At 47.7% G+C, this 17,957-nt stretch overlaps 1 protein-coding gene across 9 annotated transcripts in view; it reads right to left on the bottom strand.

The window, feature by feature from the left end:
* ASAP1 (ArfGAP with SH3 domain, ankyrin repeat and PH domain 1) overlaps window positions 1–17,957 on the bottom strand; it is a 348,641-nt gene that overhangs the window by 304,334 nt on the left and 26,350 nt on the right. For 3 of the 9 annotated variants that reach the window (XM_064587867.1, XM_064587865.1, XM_064587864.1), the window contains exons 2-4: window positions 10,559–10,611; window positions 7,758–7,843; window positions 5,565–5,736 (exon numbers count right to left, since the gene is read on the bottom strand). The exons of 1 other annotated variant lie outside the window; for it this stretch is intronic. In XM_064587867.1, coding sequence (XP_064443937.1) covers window positions 5,565–5,644 — 80 coding nt within the window. In that variant the 5' untranslated portion in view covers window positions 5,645–5,736; window positions 7,758–7,843; window positions 10,559–10,611. The remainder of the gene's footprint in view (window positions 1–5,564; window positions 5,737–7,757; window positions 7,844–10,558; window positions 10,612–17,957) is intronic. 5 more of the 9 variants (XM_045895867.3, XM_064587869.1, XM_045895868.3 and 2 more) reach the window with 2 other exon arrangements.

Here is a 17,957-nt window from a genome sequence, read left to right as displayed (position 1 = left end):
AACGAAATATGAAGCTGACAGTGATTTGTCCTTGCTAAAAGCATTCACCAGCACATCCATTAGGATGGCTACTATTACAAAACCAGAAAATGACAAGTGTTGGCAAAGATGCAGAGAAATAGGAATCCTTGTGTACCGTGAGTGGGAATGTAAAATCCTGTTGTTGTGGGAAATAGTATGGCAGTTCCTCAAAAAAAGAAACCTAAAGTTACCATAGGATCCACCAATATTTGGGTATAATATACCCAAAAGATTTGAAAGCAGGGTCCTGAAGAGATATTTGTACACCCGTGTTCACAGCAGCATGATTCACAAGAGTCAAAAGATGGGAGCAACCTAAGTGTCCCTCGATGGGTGAATGGATAAGCAAACTGTGGTTTGGTACATCCATAACAATGGAATATCAGCCAACCTTAAAAAAGAAGGAAGTCTGACATATGTTATGACATGGATGAATCTTGAAGACACTGTGCTATGATAAGCCAGTCACAAAAGACCAATACCATATGACTCCACTTTTAAGGGGTACCTCGAGTAGTCCAATTCATGAAGACAGAAAATAGAATAGTGGCTGCCAGAGGCTGGGGGAAGGGAGATGTGGGGAATTTTTGTTTAATGGGAGCAGAGTTTCAGTTGTGCAAGATGAAAAGAGTTCCGGAGATGGATGGTGGTGATGGTTGCCCCCAAACATGAATATATTTAACACCACTTAAAAATCATTAAGATGGGGGTACCTGGGTGGCTCAGTTGGTTAAGTGGCCCACTCTTGATTTCGGCTCAGGTCACGATCTCAGGGTCCTGGGATCAAGTCCCACGTTGGGCTCCACGATCAGTGCAGTTTGCTTGGGATTCTCTCTCTCCCTCTCTCTGTGCCTCTTCCCTGGCTCACACTTGCTCTCTCTCTCTCAATAAATAAATAAAATCTTTAAAAAATTATTAAGATGCTAAATTTAATGTTAAGTGCATTTCAGCTCAACTAAAAATATTTTACATAAATTATATATAATATATATGTAGTATGTATTTTAAAACATTCACCAGTACCAACCAGAGGAAACACATCAGCCTCAGGGCTTAGAGGAAAGGGCTTTGCAAGACCCCTGGTTCACAGTCTGTGCACTGTACCTCAGGTGAGTGCCGGCTGGCGGCAGGGGGAGGGAATGCAAAGGTGAGACACAGAGGGAGGCGGGGTCAAAAGCCTGACGTAGAATCACACCTTCTCACAGGGGGCTTCTGTGACAATCCCTGAAGGGACTGTCATCCCTGTAGGGCTGAAAGGGACCCTCTGGGTTCTCTTGAATTGTTCTACCACTCAGAGTCCTCACCAACAGCTCTGCACCTAGCTGGCCATCAGAACTTTCTGCAAAGACTTCACCTTGGGAGGTTCTGATTCCATACACCTGGGGGGCTCTATTTTTACAGGGTTCTGCAGGGGAGCCAGAGCTGGGAAGCCCTACTCTGCAGAACTTCTATTAGCCTGACATTATGCCTTATCTTTTGATGCGCCTGCTGTTCCCATCTTCACATCTGGTTTGCCAACTTCTCCAGGGGGGTCACTGTGCCTGATCTCAATCCTGATTATCAAAATCACTTGTGGAACTTTTTTTTAAGACTGCAAATGCCTGGGATCTACCACACATCTCTTAAGTCAGCATCTCCAAGCATCTAGCCCTCACAAGGGATTCTGAGCACACTCCAAGACCGAGACCTACTGCTCTGTGGGCTAAGAGTGCTTGATCTAGGTGCGGCTCCACACGGGCTGAGTGACGGACAGAATGCAGCCCCTCCGAATAAGTATCTAGAAGGGAAAATGTGTGTGTTTCATCTGTGTTATTGATTCTAAATATTTTACTAAGAGTATTTTGCACATGATTCAAACCAGACGATAAATAAAAATAAAAACAATTAGCAGTTGGCGGGCACCTAATACATGCCAGGTGCTCATCATGTGCTTCCTATATAAGATCCCACTGAATTCTCAATCCTATGTCTGAAGAAGGTACTATGAATGGTCTCCAATTCACAGATGAGAAAACCCAAGCAGGGAGAAATTAAGTCACTGCCTCAAAAATTAATTTTTTTTTATATGACACTTAGATTACACGCAATCTCCTAACTTTAGAAAAGTGATCATAATCTTTTTAAGGGCTACATTGTTTTTCAGAGTTTTACCCTAATTTTTTTTTTATCATTTTGCCCTAATATGTTAACTCATTTCTCATGGTAGGGCAGGTTTTTATCTTTTTTGCAACTGTTTACCATTTTAAATGTACATCTTTGTGCAAGGGGGTACTTTCCTTGTTTCCAAAAGCATTTCCTTAGGAAAGATTACAGGTGAATGGCATTAAATACTGAACAAAAGTCTCCACTGAGATGTGCTGAATGAGCTGGGCAAGCCCTCTCTCAGGGAGGTGCTATATGTCTCAGCACAGTCCCCACCTAGTGCACCAAACATCTACTATGAGCCAGGTGCTCTTATGAACACTTACAAATCGATCCCATCTGGTCCTCACAAGACCCCCAGGGTGAGGTACAGGTGGGCCGCCTGTAGGCAGAGAAAGGTGAAGAAATGTTCCCAGGCTCACAAAACCAGCAAGAGCAGAGCCAGGATAGGAACTCACAGTTCTCACCACCACGCCAGGCCTTCGGGTCAAGGCAGGTGTCCCCATGATTCCTTCATCAGCCACCCCAAGAAGCAAAAACAAATGAGAGTGGCAGGAAGGAGCACTGCCCATCACCTGCGACCACACAAGAATCCCCCTGTAAATGCACAATAAAAAGGTCTGCTTCACGTCCCTGGCACAAAATCCAGAATCGCTCACTCAGAGCAACACAGACTTGCTGACCCCAAGGTGCATACCCTCTAGATGCAGAGAGAAAGTGAAAAAGGGAAAGATAATGACACTGACTCCAGGTCCCCCTGTAGGTGCTCTGCATCATTATATATATTCATTATAAAGTTGAACTGTGTACCTCTCCCACCCAACGCTGACATCCTGGAGTCAGGTACCCATGAATGTGAGTTTCTTTGGGTCTTTGCAGATACAATTAAGATGTAAATTAAGATGAGGTCACACTGGAGTAGGGCAGGCCCTTATTCTAATATGACTGGTGTCCTCATAAGACGGAAGAGAGACACACAGGGAGAAGGCTACGTGGCAACAGAAGCGAAGACCAGAGGCTGTGGCTGTAACAAGCCAAGGGACAGCAAGCAAATTCCAGGAGCTGAGAAGAGGCGAGGGAAGATGCTCCGTACAGGGGTCTGAGACAGCGCCGCCCTGCCGACACCTTGATCTCAGACCTCTAGCCTCCAGAACGGTGAGACAATACATTTCTATGGTTTTAATCACCAGGTTTGGAGTACTTTGTTACGGCAGCCCTAGAGAGGAATACAACATTGTCTAGCCTTTAGGCTCCAGCCAGACAGAAGCTATGTTTTGTTCATCCTGGTATTCCAGCAACTGGAGCAGTCCCTGGCACACAGTAGGTGCTCAGAATGTGTCTGTTGAGTGAGCAAGTGAAAAAATTAAGAAAGTATAAACTCAGGAGAAGGGACTATGTCTTTTATTTCTACTACGAGACCAGAGCAAATTAGGTGTTCAATAAACTTTACAGAACGAATGAACTTTTTTAAATGAACGAATGATAAGCTCAGGAAGGCTTTGCAATGGGTCTTATTCATGTATGTCCCCAGGGCTCAGCCTATGGCCTGGCACACAGTAGCTGCTTAATAAATTCTGAAGGAGGGAAGGAAAAAAAAAAAAGTGAAGAGAAGGAGGGCGAGCTTCAAGATCAGAAACACAGTATCCCACTCCTCATCCAGGTGACACCTTCCTCCCTTTAGGCATCTAACAAGGAATGGCCAAGGCCATGAAGTCACCCGGAGATTTTCAAGCAGCCTCAATGATACTGATGGGACTTTCACAGGGGAACTCGGATGCTGTTTTTCTAAAATGCATTTCTTTTTCTTTTACATCTAGAAATCATAAGGCTTTCCAACCCTTCCAACAATGTTAGAAATGCAGCACAGAGTTGAGAGGTCAGCGCCTCTGCGTTCAGCCCTAGGGACACATTTCCCGTCCATGCACAGCCTTCATTCCTGACCTCTGCCCTGTGGCCAAAAAGGGACATCAGCTGGGCTCAGGGAAATTCAATTTGGTCTGACAGCTGGGAGCATGATAATAACAGGGCATCTGCCTTGACCCTTTGGAAAGCAAAGGCAGGGGTAGGAAGGGTGGGGGTGTCATAGAAGTTTCTCCGGGGCTTGGTTTAGGAGGGTCTAAAGTTTCCGTGGGTTAGTTTCTACATATGAACAAAAACCCTGGAAATAAGGCCAGCTGATTTCTACTGCTGGCTCAGAATTCAATCCCACTTCCAGGCACTGTCCTGGTGGCATTTGGGGTGAAAGAAAAGAAACACATTGTTCTTTATTCCCCTGAACTTGAGCTTTCCCAGGGGCAGTAACTGCCCTGTGGTGAGGTGTGATTTTAGTCATTCTTTTGCACATACATTCGCGTTAATAACCTGACAAAACAAGCAGGAGGTCCCTGGACTGGTCTCAATACACGGAGAAAGTCTCTGCTCCTGTGGGTTCCCCTTCGTGTCTACTGAACTCCAAGCTCCAACTCTTATCTGCTCCATGAAAAAGAAGGGCTGACCCCTTCTCAGTTCCTGGTAGCCGGGAACAGAGGGAAGTCTTTCTGTTTTCAGATGGAGCCCTCATGTGATCAGCGAACCCAGGGATGCTGGAACTTTTCTCCCTATCAAAGGGATCTGTTGAGATGGACAGCTCCATTATGTTGGCAGAAACACACCTGCGTGGATTAGTTGATGCGCCCCTCCTGCGGCCCCAGGCGGTCCCACGCTCAGCCTAACCCTGTGGCTGTCGATCTGAATGGGATTTGCCCCTTTCCTTTTCTTCTGAGCACAAAGCCCCATGATGACCGGGTCATGCCTGCTGCTTGCACCTTTGTATCCCAAGCCCCCTGGCCCAGGTCTCGGCACGAAGTCATAAGCAGTTGATCCACATGTTATATGAAAGAGCCAACCAGGGCGCCTGGGCGGCTCAGATGGTTAAGCGTCTGCCTTCGGCTCAGGTCATGATCCCAGGGTCCTGGGATCGAGTCCCGCATCGGGCTCCCTGCTCCTTGGGAGCCTGCTTCTCTCTCTGCCTCTCTCTCTCATGAATAAATAAATAAAATTAAAAAAAGAAAGAGCCAACCAACCAACCAACCAACAAACCAATAAACAGGAACAAAGGTGGTGGGCCTCATGTTATAGTGAACAGCGTACAATAGGCTTTGATGTGTTCTTACTGAAATAGAGCATACATAGTAAAATTATTGGTGTCATAGGTGTGCCATTGAAGGAATTTTTACACCTGTGTCACCAGCACCCAGCTCGGGGGACAGAACATTTGCAGAAGCCCAGCAGGGGCCTCGTGTTCCCTTCCTGTCACGGCCCCATCCACCGGCCGGGAAGCCGCTATCCCACCAGCTGCATGACACCTGGCAGTTACCTAGCCTCGCTGACTCTTACCTTCACCTTGGGAAAAGAATACTTACCTTCCATGCTGTGAGGATTCCATTTTTAAAATGTGTGTGCAGTGCCAGGCCAAGGCCAGTGGTAAGGCAGTAACAGCCATGGTCCTAGAAGTTCCAGTAGCCACAGTACCAGCACCAAGAACAGCCCAGAAGCAACAGGAGAAGTAGTCAGGACAGGCAGTAGTAACTGCAGCTGCGGTCAGGTGGTTAACAGAAATGGTAGTGTTGCTAGTAGAAGCAATAGGAGCAGTAAGAGCTAATACTTAGCACTTATTGTGTTCCAGGCACTGTTCCAAGAGCTCTACCTTAACTCACCTAATGCTCAAGGCAACCCTTATAAGGATGTACAAAATGGGATTTTACTGAGGCACACAAAGGTTAAGTAGCTTTCCCGAGGCCACGCACCTACCGAGCCACGGGTCCGGGAGTCAAACACCAGCGGTCCAGCCACAGAGCCCCTCCTCTTAAAAGCAATCCTTCAAGAACTCTTTGCTTGGCAAAGCAAGCTGTCCTCTAATATCTGCTCTCTTCCTTTTCTATAAGAACAACTCTCAATTTTGGTAAGCACATGGTCTTGTAGAATAAAGACCACATTTCTCAGCCTTCTGGCGGCTGTGCAGAGACTAAATTCTGGCCGATAGAAGTAGAAGCAGTGGGTGCAATATTCAGAAACATCCTTAAAGGGAGGGAGCCTGCCTTTCTTCTCTCTTGCCTTCTTCTTGCTGGTAGATGTGATGGCTGGAGCAGCAGCAGCTACACTGGACCATGAGGTGACTTGGGATTGGAGGCCCACATGGCAGACAAACAAGAGCAAGTGCCTGGGTCTCTCAGAGATTGCTGTGGCAGCCCTGCATAACTTGTGTCTGAACTTTCAGGTTAAGAGAGAAATATACCTCTCTCTTCTTTAAGCCAACATTTATTTAGATTTCACATCATTCATAGCAAAACGTGATCCTAAATAATGCACTGGATTTTGCAATTATAATTAATGTCACCCGAAAAGACACCCGCAAAACTATCACTTTTGTGTTGGACTCTTGACTTAAAAAACAACAACAACAAAATAAAACATGACTTCGGGTATTCCTCTAACAGACAAACTAGGAAAATAATCATACAAAGTTTCATTTACCCCAAAGGTAGTAACGATTCCTTGTCAGTTCATGTTGGGGTCACATCAAAGCCTCTCAGGTTGGCCTCCTTTCCTCCAGCCTCTCTCATATTCATTCAGGGCAATTCTGCTTGTCTAATGCTACTTAAAAACGATTTCTATCCTAAAACTTGAAATAATTACAATGCTCTATATGTGCTTCCTTTACACAAGACACTTTGTCTAGTTTTTCTAGCCCGCACACAAAAATATAAAACATAAATATTGGGATTTCCCTTTCAGAGAGGTGAAAATGGAAGAAATGGAGAGGGTCAGTGACTTGCCTGAGGTCACACAGCAAGTTGGTGCCAAAGCCAGAGTTCTACCACTCCCTCCAGCACCCATGCTCTTCCCACTACCAAAGCTGATTTCTGGGAAACGCCAGTCACAGCAGACTGACCCTAGGTCAAGTTACCCTGGCAACTTTAAGATTCACGGACTCTGACGTTTCTCTCATCTTCTTGTCCAGTCTAATTTTTTATCATCCTCTAACACAAACCTCCACCCACTGAGGTCAGACTCCGTAGACTCTTACCACGTGCCCCTACCCCAGGCCTCAGTATTCCCAGCTGCAAAATGGGGCAAATTATACCTCCAAGAGGGAACATGGCATAGAGGAAAAAGGCAGGAGACCTGGAATCAGGAAAAACAGACTTCCAATCCAGCTGGGCATGTTCTTTACCTGTAGAATGAATGTAGTAATTCCTCCCTCGCATGGACTTAATGAGAACCTGTTTCTAAGAGTCGTTCAAGTAAAACAGCACCTACTGTGGATGGTGTCATCTTTGTTGCTATTCCTGACTTCATTCTGGAACTGTCACCCTGTCACCTTGCCTTCTGTCCAAAGGACACAGGTGAGGTGACAACAGGAAGCACTTTGAGAAGTCTACAGCCCTACAAATGCCACACATCCGTTTGCCACTAATATTCACACCCACGGTGCCTTTATCAGATGCTAGTCTGCAGTTTGATCAAATTTTGAATTTCAAACCCCTCCCCCGCAAGGAATCCCTCCGCATTTCCCAGGCTGGGCTCTCTAGACAGGATGGGCTGAGGCCACTCACCGATTCCATAGTGAATCTCTCGACGAAAAACTGGAGAGCCTGGAGGCTGAAGATCTCATGTCTCAGCCGTCACATCAGAGAATTATCTGGATGGGGGCAGGAGAAAAGGTGACAAGCATCATCCAGTGGGACTGGGCAGAAGACATGGTCTCAAAGCAACATGGGGTTTCATGTGGAGGCTGGAGGAATGTTCTGACACCACCGAGCGGCTGTCCAGGAGTGGGAGGGAAAACAGCCAGCAAACCACTGTTTCAGCGATCCACCTTGGGGCTGGTGTCTCTATCCTCGGATCTGTGCGAGTGCTCAGGGATCCTTCGTGAGTTCTATTTCTAGCTCTACAGTCGAGAGCAATTTACAAGTCATTAACTTCTCTAAACATGAAATCAAAGTGTGCTCACAGGTGCAACAGACAGACGGACCCATGCAGCCCTGTGCCCATGGGAAAGTGGAGGTGTCCCCCGCTCCCCCACTGGCCAAGGGGACCAGCCCAGGAAGGAGGTAGAGCTCTATGAATATACATATTTCAGGACAGCCCCTCTGAACCTGAGAGAGGATTGTAATTAATTCATGCATACCAAAGCTTAATTGCTGAGTGCACAGAGCACAGGAAGTCTGGGATAAAAGGTGTTACATAAGGGAACGGCTTCAATATTTGCAGAATGGAGTGGAAACAGAGGTGAGGAGTGGAAACAAGATGAGCCAGGGGACCTGCTGGATCCTTCTCCAGTGATCGCTAGCTCAGTGTGGCACACCTCTATCTGGGGCCAGAACCCAGGGACACTCTTGACCCACCGTCTTCCTATCCCCATATCCAATCTATCCCAAGTCCTGTCTCATTTACTCCCTAAAGATCTCTCGACCTCTCTCTTTTTCTCCATCCCCCCGACACAGCCCTGGACCAAGCCTCCACCCTTCCCACCTGGGCTTCCTTCCTGGTCTCCTTTCATCACCATTTCTCCCTCTGAAATCCGGTCCCCCACACTAAAGCCAGAATCATTGCTTGCTTTTTTTTTTTTTTTAATCTTTTATCGTAGAGAATCTTGTAGACACAAAAATAGAGAAGAGTATCCTGAACCCCATATATCCACTGCCCAGCCCCGATCACCATCAACTTAAAATCAATCTTCCCTCTCCCCACATCACTGTTTCAAAGCAAATAATCTTACCATTTCGGTCATAAGTAGAACAGCATGTACCTGTAAGACCAGGTCTTTTACAAAAATAGAATTGCAATAGCATTCCCACACCTAAAGAGATTGTAGAATTCCCTGACATCACCAAAGATCCAACCCAGGTTGTCTGACTGAAAAAGTTCAAGCCAGGCTTCTCTTCCACAGAAGCGTCTGGTAGATGCTCAAAGCATCTACCTCACGATCCCCTGGTCCACCATCCTACCTCCACTCTCGTCCCGTTTCCTTCAGTGGGTCTTCAGGAGAGGCTGCTGGGGCGGAGTGGAACCCCCACCGGGCTTTAAGCCCAGCGTCCCCGAGTTCTGATCCAGCTCTGCCCCTGAGCAGAGCCTCGTCCTCGTCAGTGAGCCTCTGTGGCTCTCGGGTCCCTTGTTTGTAAAACAAGGCCACTAATCCTAGCCTAGCCTATGTTACTGGACCGGTGTGAACCTCCAGAGAGAGGGCGTGTGCAAGAGCTGTGTGAGGTGTGACACACCAGAGTCAGCTCACACCCTGCTGCCTGGACTCGGAAGCCACTCACACCAACTTAGCATCTACATATGTGGCAGTCTCTCACCCCCGCTGCTTTGGTATCCATTTATGCTCTGAGACTGTTTGGCCCCCGCCCTGCCCCCGCCAAAAGAGATTCTTTTTTTTCCAGTTATGAAGGTAATCTGGGTCCATTATGAAAAATACTAAGGCATAAAACTAAAATCTGTTATTATCCTAACACCTAGAGATAAATACTATTGGGATTTTAAGGCTATCTCCTTCCTGGGATTGGCTTTTGTAAGGAGGAAACAAATAATGCTTTTCAATTAACAGGATTTCTTTAGAACCAGGGTACTACCAGTAATTTTAAAAATACCACTTTGCATGCATTCATTCAATCACTCATTCAGTGATTTGTTCTGTGCCTACCATGTGCTAGAGACTGTTCTCACTGCCTGAAGTTGGAGCCGAGAGCAAGAGAGAGTTCATGATCTCGAGCAATAAGCGTTCATTCATTATTTTAGAATTCAACAAGCAGAGTGAGCCTACTATATATTGGGCACTTGCTAATAAAAATAATAACAGCAGCTTCTTTGCTAGACGCTGTACTCTAACAGCCTTGCTTATTATTAAAAGTTGGCCCTTAAAACAAATGCATCTGAGTTAGAGCTCAGAATATGGCTCTTGGATGAGTTATTTATCTCATACTACAGTTTCCTTTTTAAACTGGGATAATTGAAGTCCTACGTCATACAGTCACGATGAGAATCAGTGAGAAATGCAGTTACACCACTGAGCAAAATGCTTGGTTCCCAGCATCCAAGGCATGAATGGGAACTAGTAGTGGGGGCAAGTGATATTATGGTCTCTTTGATCCTCGCAGCCATCCTACAAGAAGGCGAAACTCAGAGGTTAAGGAACTTGTCCAAGGTTATGCAGGTTCCCACTTAGGCGCATGGAGCTCAGTTCCATTAGGGACCCTCTGAGGGACGTGGGGAACACACCGCAGGACTGCCATGCTGGGGTAGGGAAGCTGGGGCATTTCTGCACCAACTCCCATGCCTCGCTAGCCCAGCAAAGCTGGGGGGGGGGTGGCTGAGGCAGACATACAGGAAGCCCTCCATGGGAACAGACACTTGCCTGCAGTGCCTTCCAGAGTGGGCTCAAAGATCCGGGCAGGAAACACACAGCACCTATAAATAGGTGTTCAATAAATACATGTCAGAGTAAGTGAACATTGCTATCAACCCCTGTGCTCTTCTTTACAACCTCTCATTTCCCGCTGCCACCAGTGATGGGAGATTGAAAGGAGCAACCTGCTCGAGTGAACCAGAATTCATTACCATGGAGCATCACAGCTTTTACCACCCGTGTTTCTGCTGCTTCTACTGAAATTCTATCCTGTGACTTACAGGATGTCTGTCAGGACAGCAATTCCTGCATGCCACGCAGGAATAAGGGCCATAATTCACTTGGTACATAAACCCCTCTTGACTGCCAATCCCCAAATAGGTGGTGAATTTTATTCAACAGAAGTGACGGCACAGATGTTGGGATGTGTATCCTTTTATGGAGGATGTTATGAACTCCTGAGTCATCTGCAGCTACAGCTTGGACAATGTCTTTTTTTTCCCATAACATCACAGCAAACACTTGGCCTATTTACTGATGAGATTCTTTCCTGGTCTGTGGAAGCTGTACTTGGAAAATCAAGGAGCTAGAGAAGACAGCCTGAATTCATATGATTTCTGCCAATCCTCATCTTATCTATTAGAAGCCCAATTTGTCCAGTCCCACTTGAAATTCCCTCTCCTCCTAGAGGTGCTCTCCAACAATCTAGCCATGCTGAATGAACTCTCAGGGCCCTTAACGGCAGCAACAGTGACCCCTACTGGGCACTGTCTTCGAGCCAGACCCATCCCGGGCACGTTGGCCACCCCATTCAATCTTCACCCTAATCCTGCAAGGAACTGTGATTGCCTGGATTTTGCAGATAAGAAAACTGAGGCTCACAGAACTTAGGTAGCACATGGTCACACAGGTACCTGGGGGTGGCAGATTCAGGATTCAAACTAGGAAGAGCTTGACTTCCGAGCTCAGGGCTTTGCTGACTACGCTACATAAAATAGTATAAATTAACAGTGAATATACCCCATTACTATTTCCTGATTGTTTCAACAGTGAATGCTGGGGCCGCCTTGAGCCGGTCATGGGGATTCCGTACTAATAGCTACATCTCTCAGTTTCCATATACACTAGCAAGCAACAAGTCCTGCCTCCCTAGCTGCCCCAAGGAGCCCTGAGTTAGGCACCTGTGGCCTCTCTAGCCAGGTAACTCTGGACTCTTGCTGTTTCTCCTCATCCATCCTCCTGCTGCCTGCCAGCAGGTTTTGGGATGAGATGCTTCTATTGACTCTGCCCAGGACTACTCATTCAAGTATGATATAGAAGGAAGCAGATGAGGGGTGCTTTGGTGGCTCAGTCGGTTAAGCATCTGCCTTCAGCTCAGATCATGATCCCAGGGTTCTGATAATCAACTCCCACATCAGGCTTTCTGCTCAGTGGGGAATCTGCTTCTCCCTCCCCCTGCCCTTCCCCTGCTCCGTACCCCTCCCCCTCTCATGCTCTCTCTCTCTCTCTCTCACATAAATAAAATCTTTAAAAAAAAAAAAAAAAAAAAAAAGAAGGAAGCAGACAAGACTCTGTGGAAGTCAACGCCAAGAAAGATCAAGGTGCTCTGCCTAACAATTCTGACGCCTCTAGACCTTACCCTGGCCCCATCCCCCTGCCTCACTTGCTGGTTAAAACAACAATCAAAGATGGTTTGGGTCTCTCCTCTCCAAAGAAGAGGTCAGGAAAGGCTGTACTCACTACGCTTCATGATCCAAAGGTCTTTTTAGATTATAAATTTACAATGACTGTGACCATGTAACTTACATCCTATGCCCTGAGTGCCCGACACAGGACAGTAAGGAGGGGAAGTTAGGGTAGACTGAGCTCAAGGTCCAGAGGTGGTGCATGGGTCAGGGACAGAAACAACAGACAGGATGAACGCTCGTAAGCGGTCTCATCTGGGTGTGAACACAGTTGCACAGGACCTGCCTCACAAACATTTACTAAGTGCCAACTGCATGCTATTTTCCATTGGTCAGAGCTTCCTGTAAGGAGACTCATCTGTTGGGAAAATGCGTCCATCCATCCATCCACCAATTCATTTATTGAAAAAATATTTGTTAAGCTAAATGTCAAGGAGATAATGATGGTTAGCGAAACAGCCATGGTCTCTGCTTAGAGCCCATGTTCAGAGAATGAGACCTTAATCAAATAACCCCACGGGTGATGAGAGAAAGAAGTACTGCGTACCAGAGGAATCTACATACTACAAGTGAATCACGATCCTCCACATTCTATAAAGCTGCATCCTGAAAATTTTGTGCATCTTAAAATAAGTGAATGCCAGACAGACAGCCTCAGGGAGCCAGGGAGGGAACAACAAGGTAACCTTGGAAGCCACGAGCAGGGAGGCCAGCGAGGCTCACTCCTTAGCACGACCCACTCCTCGCACCAGCGAAAGCAGGCAGAGCTCAGCCTGTGCCTCCACAAAATGACACATTTCCTTCTGGGTCCCCTGGGAAGAACAGCAAGTGCAGAGTGCGTGGGTGCCTGGGGTTTGTTGTGCCACCAACTGTTTTAATAGTGCAACTGAGGTCCTTTCAAACAATTTGGTGTTTACGCTCAGTGAGCACGCGGGGTGCAGAGTCATCTGGGGGGCTGCTCCCCTGTTCACTGTGCAGTAGAAGGGTGCAGCGGGGGGGGGGGAGGAATCTCAAGCAGTGGAAAGAGGACAGCCTCTGGAGCAGGAAGACTTACATTCCAACACTGGCTCTCCCCCCTAATTGCTGTGGGACTTTGGACAATAAACTTCACTTCTGCCGGCTTGTGTCTTCTGGAAAATGGGGGTGGCGGCTGGCTGTAACGTGCCCACACACGTGACCTTGACACTCACAAGCCCGTTAATGGACAAGCGCATCCTACCGTAAGCAACATCTGCTTCTGCCCAAGAGCTTGTTCTCTGCCACCCAGGGGCAGGCTGGAAGTCAGGAGACTGGCACTCCCAGGTGCGGCCTCCAGACAAGGATGTAAGAAGTGCTGGCACTGAGTGGACGTGTGACGGAAGAGTGCACGACCATGACAACCTACAACTGGATGGGACGCCCACAGCCCAGAGTCCCGACCTGGCAGCTCCTCAGCAAAGCCAACACCACGGACATGGTTCCTGCAGGTGGTCATCATGCTGTTGTCCCCCATCTACAGTCAAGGCCCAGAAGTCACCTTCCAGGAGTGGCACCTCAGGGTCCCAGCCTTGCCTGCCCAAGGGAAGAGGCACCAGGGTGGAAAGGACTTTGCATGGAAAGGTGTTCCCCAGCGCCCCCCTGCCAGCAGGAAGCCCCACTGTGGGCCCCAGGGACTCTGCCACCTTCAGTTATGCTGACTCTTCCCCCGGGCCTGAGTCGTGAGAAGCACAGCTGTCACTGGGATCCCTGTCCTACAGTGCAAGGAACAGGTTACACAGTCACCGAAAAGATAATCTAGCTAATCTGTATCGATTGGTGCTTCCCACGTGTATCAGACACTACACAGGCAAGAACTTCTTTAATCTTTGCAACAACCCCAGGAGACAGGTATTATTATTGTTCCATTTTACAGGGAAGGAAACTGAGGCTAATACGGGATGAGCATCTTGCTAGAGTTTTCCCAGCTTGTAAGTGGATTCTAGATCTGTCTGATTCCAGAAGCCTCTTCTTTCCTTTAAATCCCACTAGCCCTTCAGAGCAGTGGCAGCCTCAGGAGAGAGGTCTCTGCTGTTTGGATTTCTCCCCCAGTGCTGGGACTAAAAAAAGACCTCTAACAAGCTGGCAAGACCAGCCTTGCCATGCAAGCGCACTCCTGACTCCCCTGAGGAGGTATGATCAGCATCAACCACACAGCAACCCAATTTAACAACACTCTTTGTGATCACCTTATTCCTTCCCTTCTGTGACAGCCATATTTGCCCATTTTCCTATTTCTGAAACACAATGTGTCTTAACTATCAAATTTAATGTGGCAGAGCTTCTGTTTTCTCCTCCAACCCTGTGATGATGTCAAGAACGCATGTTACAACTCAAGGCAGCTCAGAATCAAAGGAAAGAAAGTACATCTAAGACGTGTTCCGATCCCATCTCATCAAAGCCCAGAACAGTCCTCAGGAGGCTGTACATCTGAGAAATGAGCAGCCTAGTCTCCTTCAGACCACGCACAGAATCCACCAAAGTGCACCTGCCCCTGCATGGGGTCCCACCCCACAGCCTCCCATCTACCTGCGGCTCAAATTCCATCCATACTTGAACTTCTACTAAGAAAGAGAAGTGAATTCCTCCCTTGTCAGTCCACAGGTACAAGATCCAATGAATGCTCAGGATATTGTAAAACTGAAATAAGTATTTGACGCTATCTTCCATTTTGCCATTCATTCATTCATTCATTCCTACAACAGTTCAACAGACGCCAGCAGATGCCCGTCCAAGCTGGGCACCTTGCTCCCATGGAAGGCAGAAAGGCGAAGTAACAGTCACTAGGCACCTGTGAAAACGGACACGGATGCCATGCCCAGAAACAAGGCAGATGATCAGATACAGAGTGGTTTCACCGGGGGAGGTGGTAGCAGCAGTGGGTTTTGAGGGATGGACGGGGGGGGCGGGACACCAGACAGGAAAAACAGGAAGAGGGACTTCTAAGCACACGGAGCAGCAAGTTCGATGCCACGGCCTGAGACACAACTTCTGCTGGACACCTGTTTGCTGACCCCTCTGCCACGTGGAAGACACAGCGCTGATACCTGTCACAGTGTGTGCCTGAGTTGAGCCGCGCTCCCAGGCACTCTGTGCCAGCATGCCAAGCCAGGCCCCGCCCGGTGCGTCTGAGTTACGGGAACGCCAGCCAGGCAGCCTCCCGCTCTAGGTTCTCGGCCTGCCTGCCCCTAAATATGGTGTGCATCCTGCGGATCTAGACAACTCTCAGAACTTACAATATGCCTGCTCTGAAAGACTGGATACATATATTTTTAAAATATTTCATTGTGGTTTAAAAAAAACCACACACCATGGAATTTACCATCTTAACCATTTTTAACCGTACAGTTCAGTAGTGTTAAGTATAACCACTTAATCATTGCTGTACAACAGATCCCCAGAACTTTTTCAACTTGCAAAACCGAAACTCTGCACCCATTAGACAACAATCCCCATGTCCCCTTCCCCCAGCCCCTGGCCACCCCGTTCTACTTTCTGTCTCTGGGGGTTTAACCACTTTAGATACCTCATGTAAGTGGAATCCTGCAGTATTTGTCCTTTTGTGACTGGCTTATCTCACTTAGCACAACGTCCCCCAGGTTCTTCCATACTGTAGCATGTGTCAGAGCTTCCTTCCTTTTTAAGGCTGGGTAATATTCTATTGTGTGTATGCCACACTTGGGGTATCTCCCCATCTGCTGATGAACACTTTGGGGTGCTCCCACCCCTTGGCTATTATGAATAATGAACCCGGGTGCCTAAATATCTCTTTGAGATCCTGCTTTTAATTCATTTGGATATACACTTAGAACTGGAATTGGTGGATCATACAGTCGTTCCATTTTTAATTTCCAAAGAACGAGCATACTGTTTTCCACAGAGGTTGTACCCTTTCACATCCCACCAAGAGCACACAAGGGTTCCAATTTCTAGGACTGGATACATAGTTGAAGAATAAATGAATGATAGATCTGCTGGATGAATAATGGACATAGCACAGTAACACAATAAATGCTTTCTGATGGGCACTTTCCCTCTGCTGACTTACAAGCTCCATAAGTTTACCGAAGAATAGGAAATAAGAGCAAAATGCCCCACTAACAGAACTGTGGGAACATACTGAAAACCTCCATGTACAAAGGCTAACTTTGCTCCTATCACCACATTCAGTTACCAGAAATTCCCCCAGGGCAGGGACCATGACTTATTTTCCTCTAAATCTTTGACCTTGACTCGTAAGGCCCACCTGGCTAAGGGGCTGAAGAGCAACAGACATGCAGCACTATTTGCTGAACGGTTACAGGAAGGCAGAGTCAATCAAGGAAGGCTTACTGGAAGAAGATGACCCTGAAAGAGGGAGAGGACAGTCCATCAGAGAAAAGGAAGCACAGTTGTGCCTACAGAGGGGGGCCTGACTCATGAGTTTCATCTCCTTCCTGAAGGCAGAGGCAGTTTGTGGATAAGCCCGAACACAATAATCAGAGGCACCTGACATGATGATGTAACACGCTTTACAGGTGCTCAGTAAACACCTGTTGACTGAACATATGTTCAGAGTCAGATAAAAACAAGGCAACACGAGAACGACTTCTGTATGAGTTGTCAAAATGGGAAATGAGGGGGTTCCTTTTCCACTCTAGGGAAAGAGTCATGTGACCTAACCTCAGCTTTCCCACCCCACCACCTCCAGTCCACAGGAAGCCCTAGAAGAAACCACCTGTCAGCCCCGCCCCGACGAAGCCTTGTGACCAAGTGACGCCACTGTTGGGGAATCCCAATCCTCAAACTTCTTTCTGTAATTCCATCTTGCTTCTCAGGAATTTTACTCCCTGGAAACCTAGAAGGATCAGCCAGTGTCTATAAAACTTCTTTTCAAATTACGTTTCCCCAGAGTCAAGGTTCTTTCCTTCCAATGAGGACTTAAGTCTCTTCTATTTCACAGCTGTGTGTCCCAGGTGCAGGGGGCAACACCGAGGCTGGGGGCAGCAGACCCGCTGTAGGCTTGCGGCCTCTCCCCTCGTCCCTCAGTGCTGCCGGAGACATCGAATTCAGGATGCCCGGTAGACTGGAAGGCCCCTGGAAAATCACCCAGGCAGGCACGACCGAGCTGTAAGCAAAGCCACCCCACACCCTGTCCCTATCCTTCCGGAGAAGATGCTGGGGAAACCGGAAGACCCTGCGGCTAGCAGAGCGTCTGGCTCAGAAAATGTTTGTTGAATGAATTCATTAATAGCTGCCTAAACAAACACCCTCGCACCAAGACTTTCCAGGCACACATTCATTTCTCATCCAAGCCCAGTGGCCAACCCGTCAATACCGGCTCAACAGGGCCCCGGGTTCCCTCAAGTCCCTTGCTTGGCAGCAGCCTCAAACGTAGGTTATCCTGAGCATCGTCTTCTGGGGCCTGGTGTGAACCCAACTTCTCTCAGAAATCAAGGCTTCCCACCTGCCCCAACCCAATTCTCTCCGAATGAGAAAGAACCGCAAGGAACTATGAGGCAGGAGATTTGGCCTCAGCTACCTGCCCTGGAGACAGATCCCTCTGTGCTGTGACTCCTCAAAGCTTCTGGTGCCACAGTGACAGAACAAGAGTCATGATGCCCAGGTCCCACAGCTGCTCGCCCTGTTCCCTGGGAGCCAGGGAGATAAAGCAGAAAGAGCAGAGACTTGCCACCCTGGCATCCTGGCAACCTGCGCTGACATGGCGA

The sequence above is a fragment of the Mirounga angustirostris genome, unplaced genomic scaffold, assembly GCF_029215605.1.
Source record: "Mirounga angustirostris isolate CCGP_5_RB_7025 unplaced genomic scaffold, mMirAng1.0.hap1 SCAF_4, whole genome shotgun sequence".
Classification (NCBI taxonomy): domain Eukaryota; kingdom Metazoa; phylum Chordata; class Mammalia; order Carnivora; family Phocidae; genus Mirounga; species Mirounga angustirostris.
This window is presented reverse-complemented; position numbering and strand designations above follow the sequence as displayed.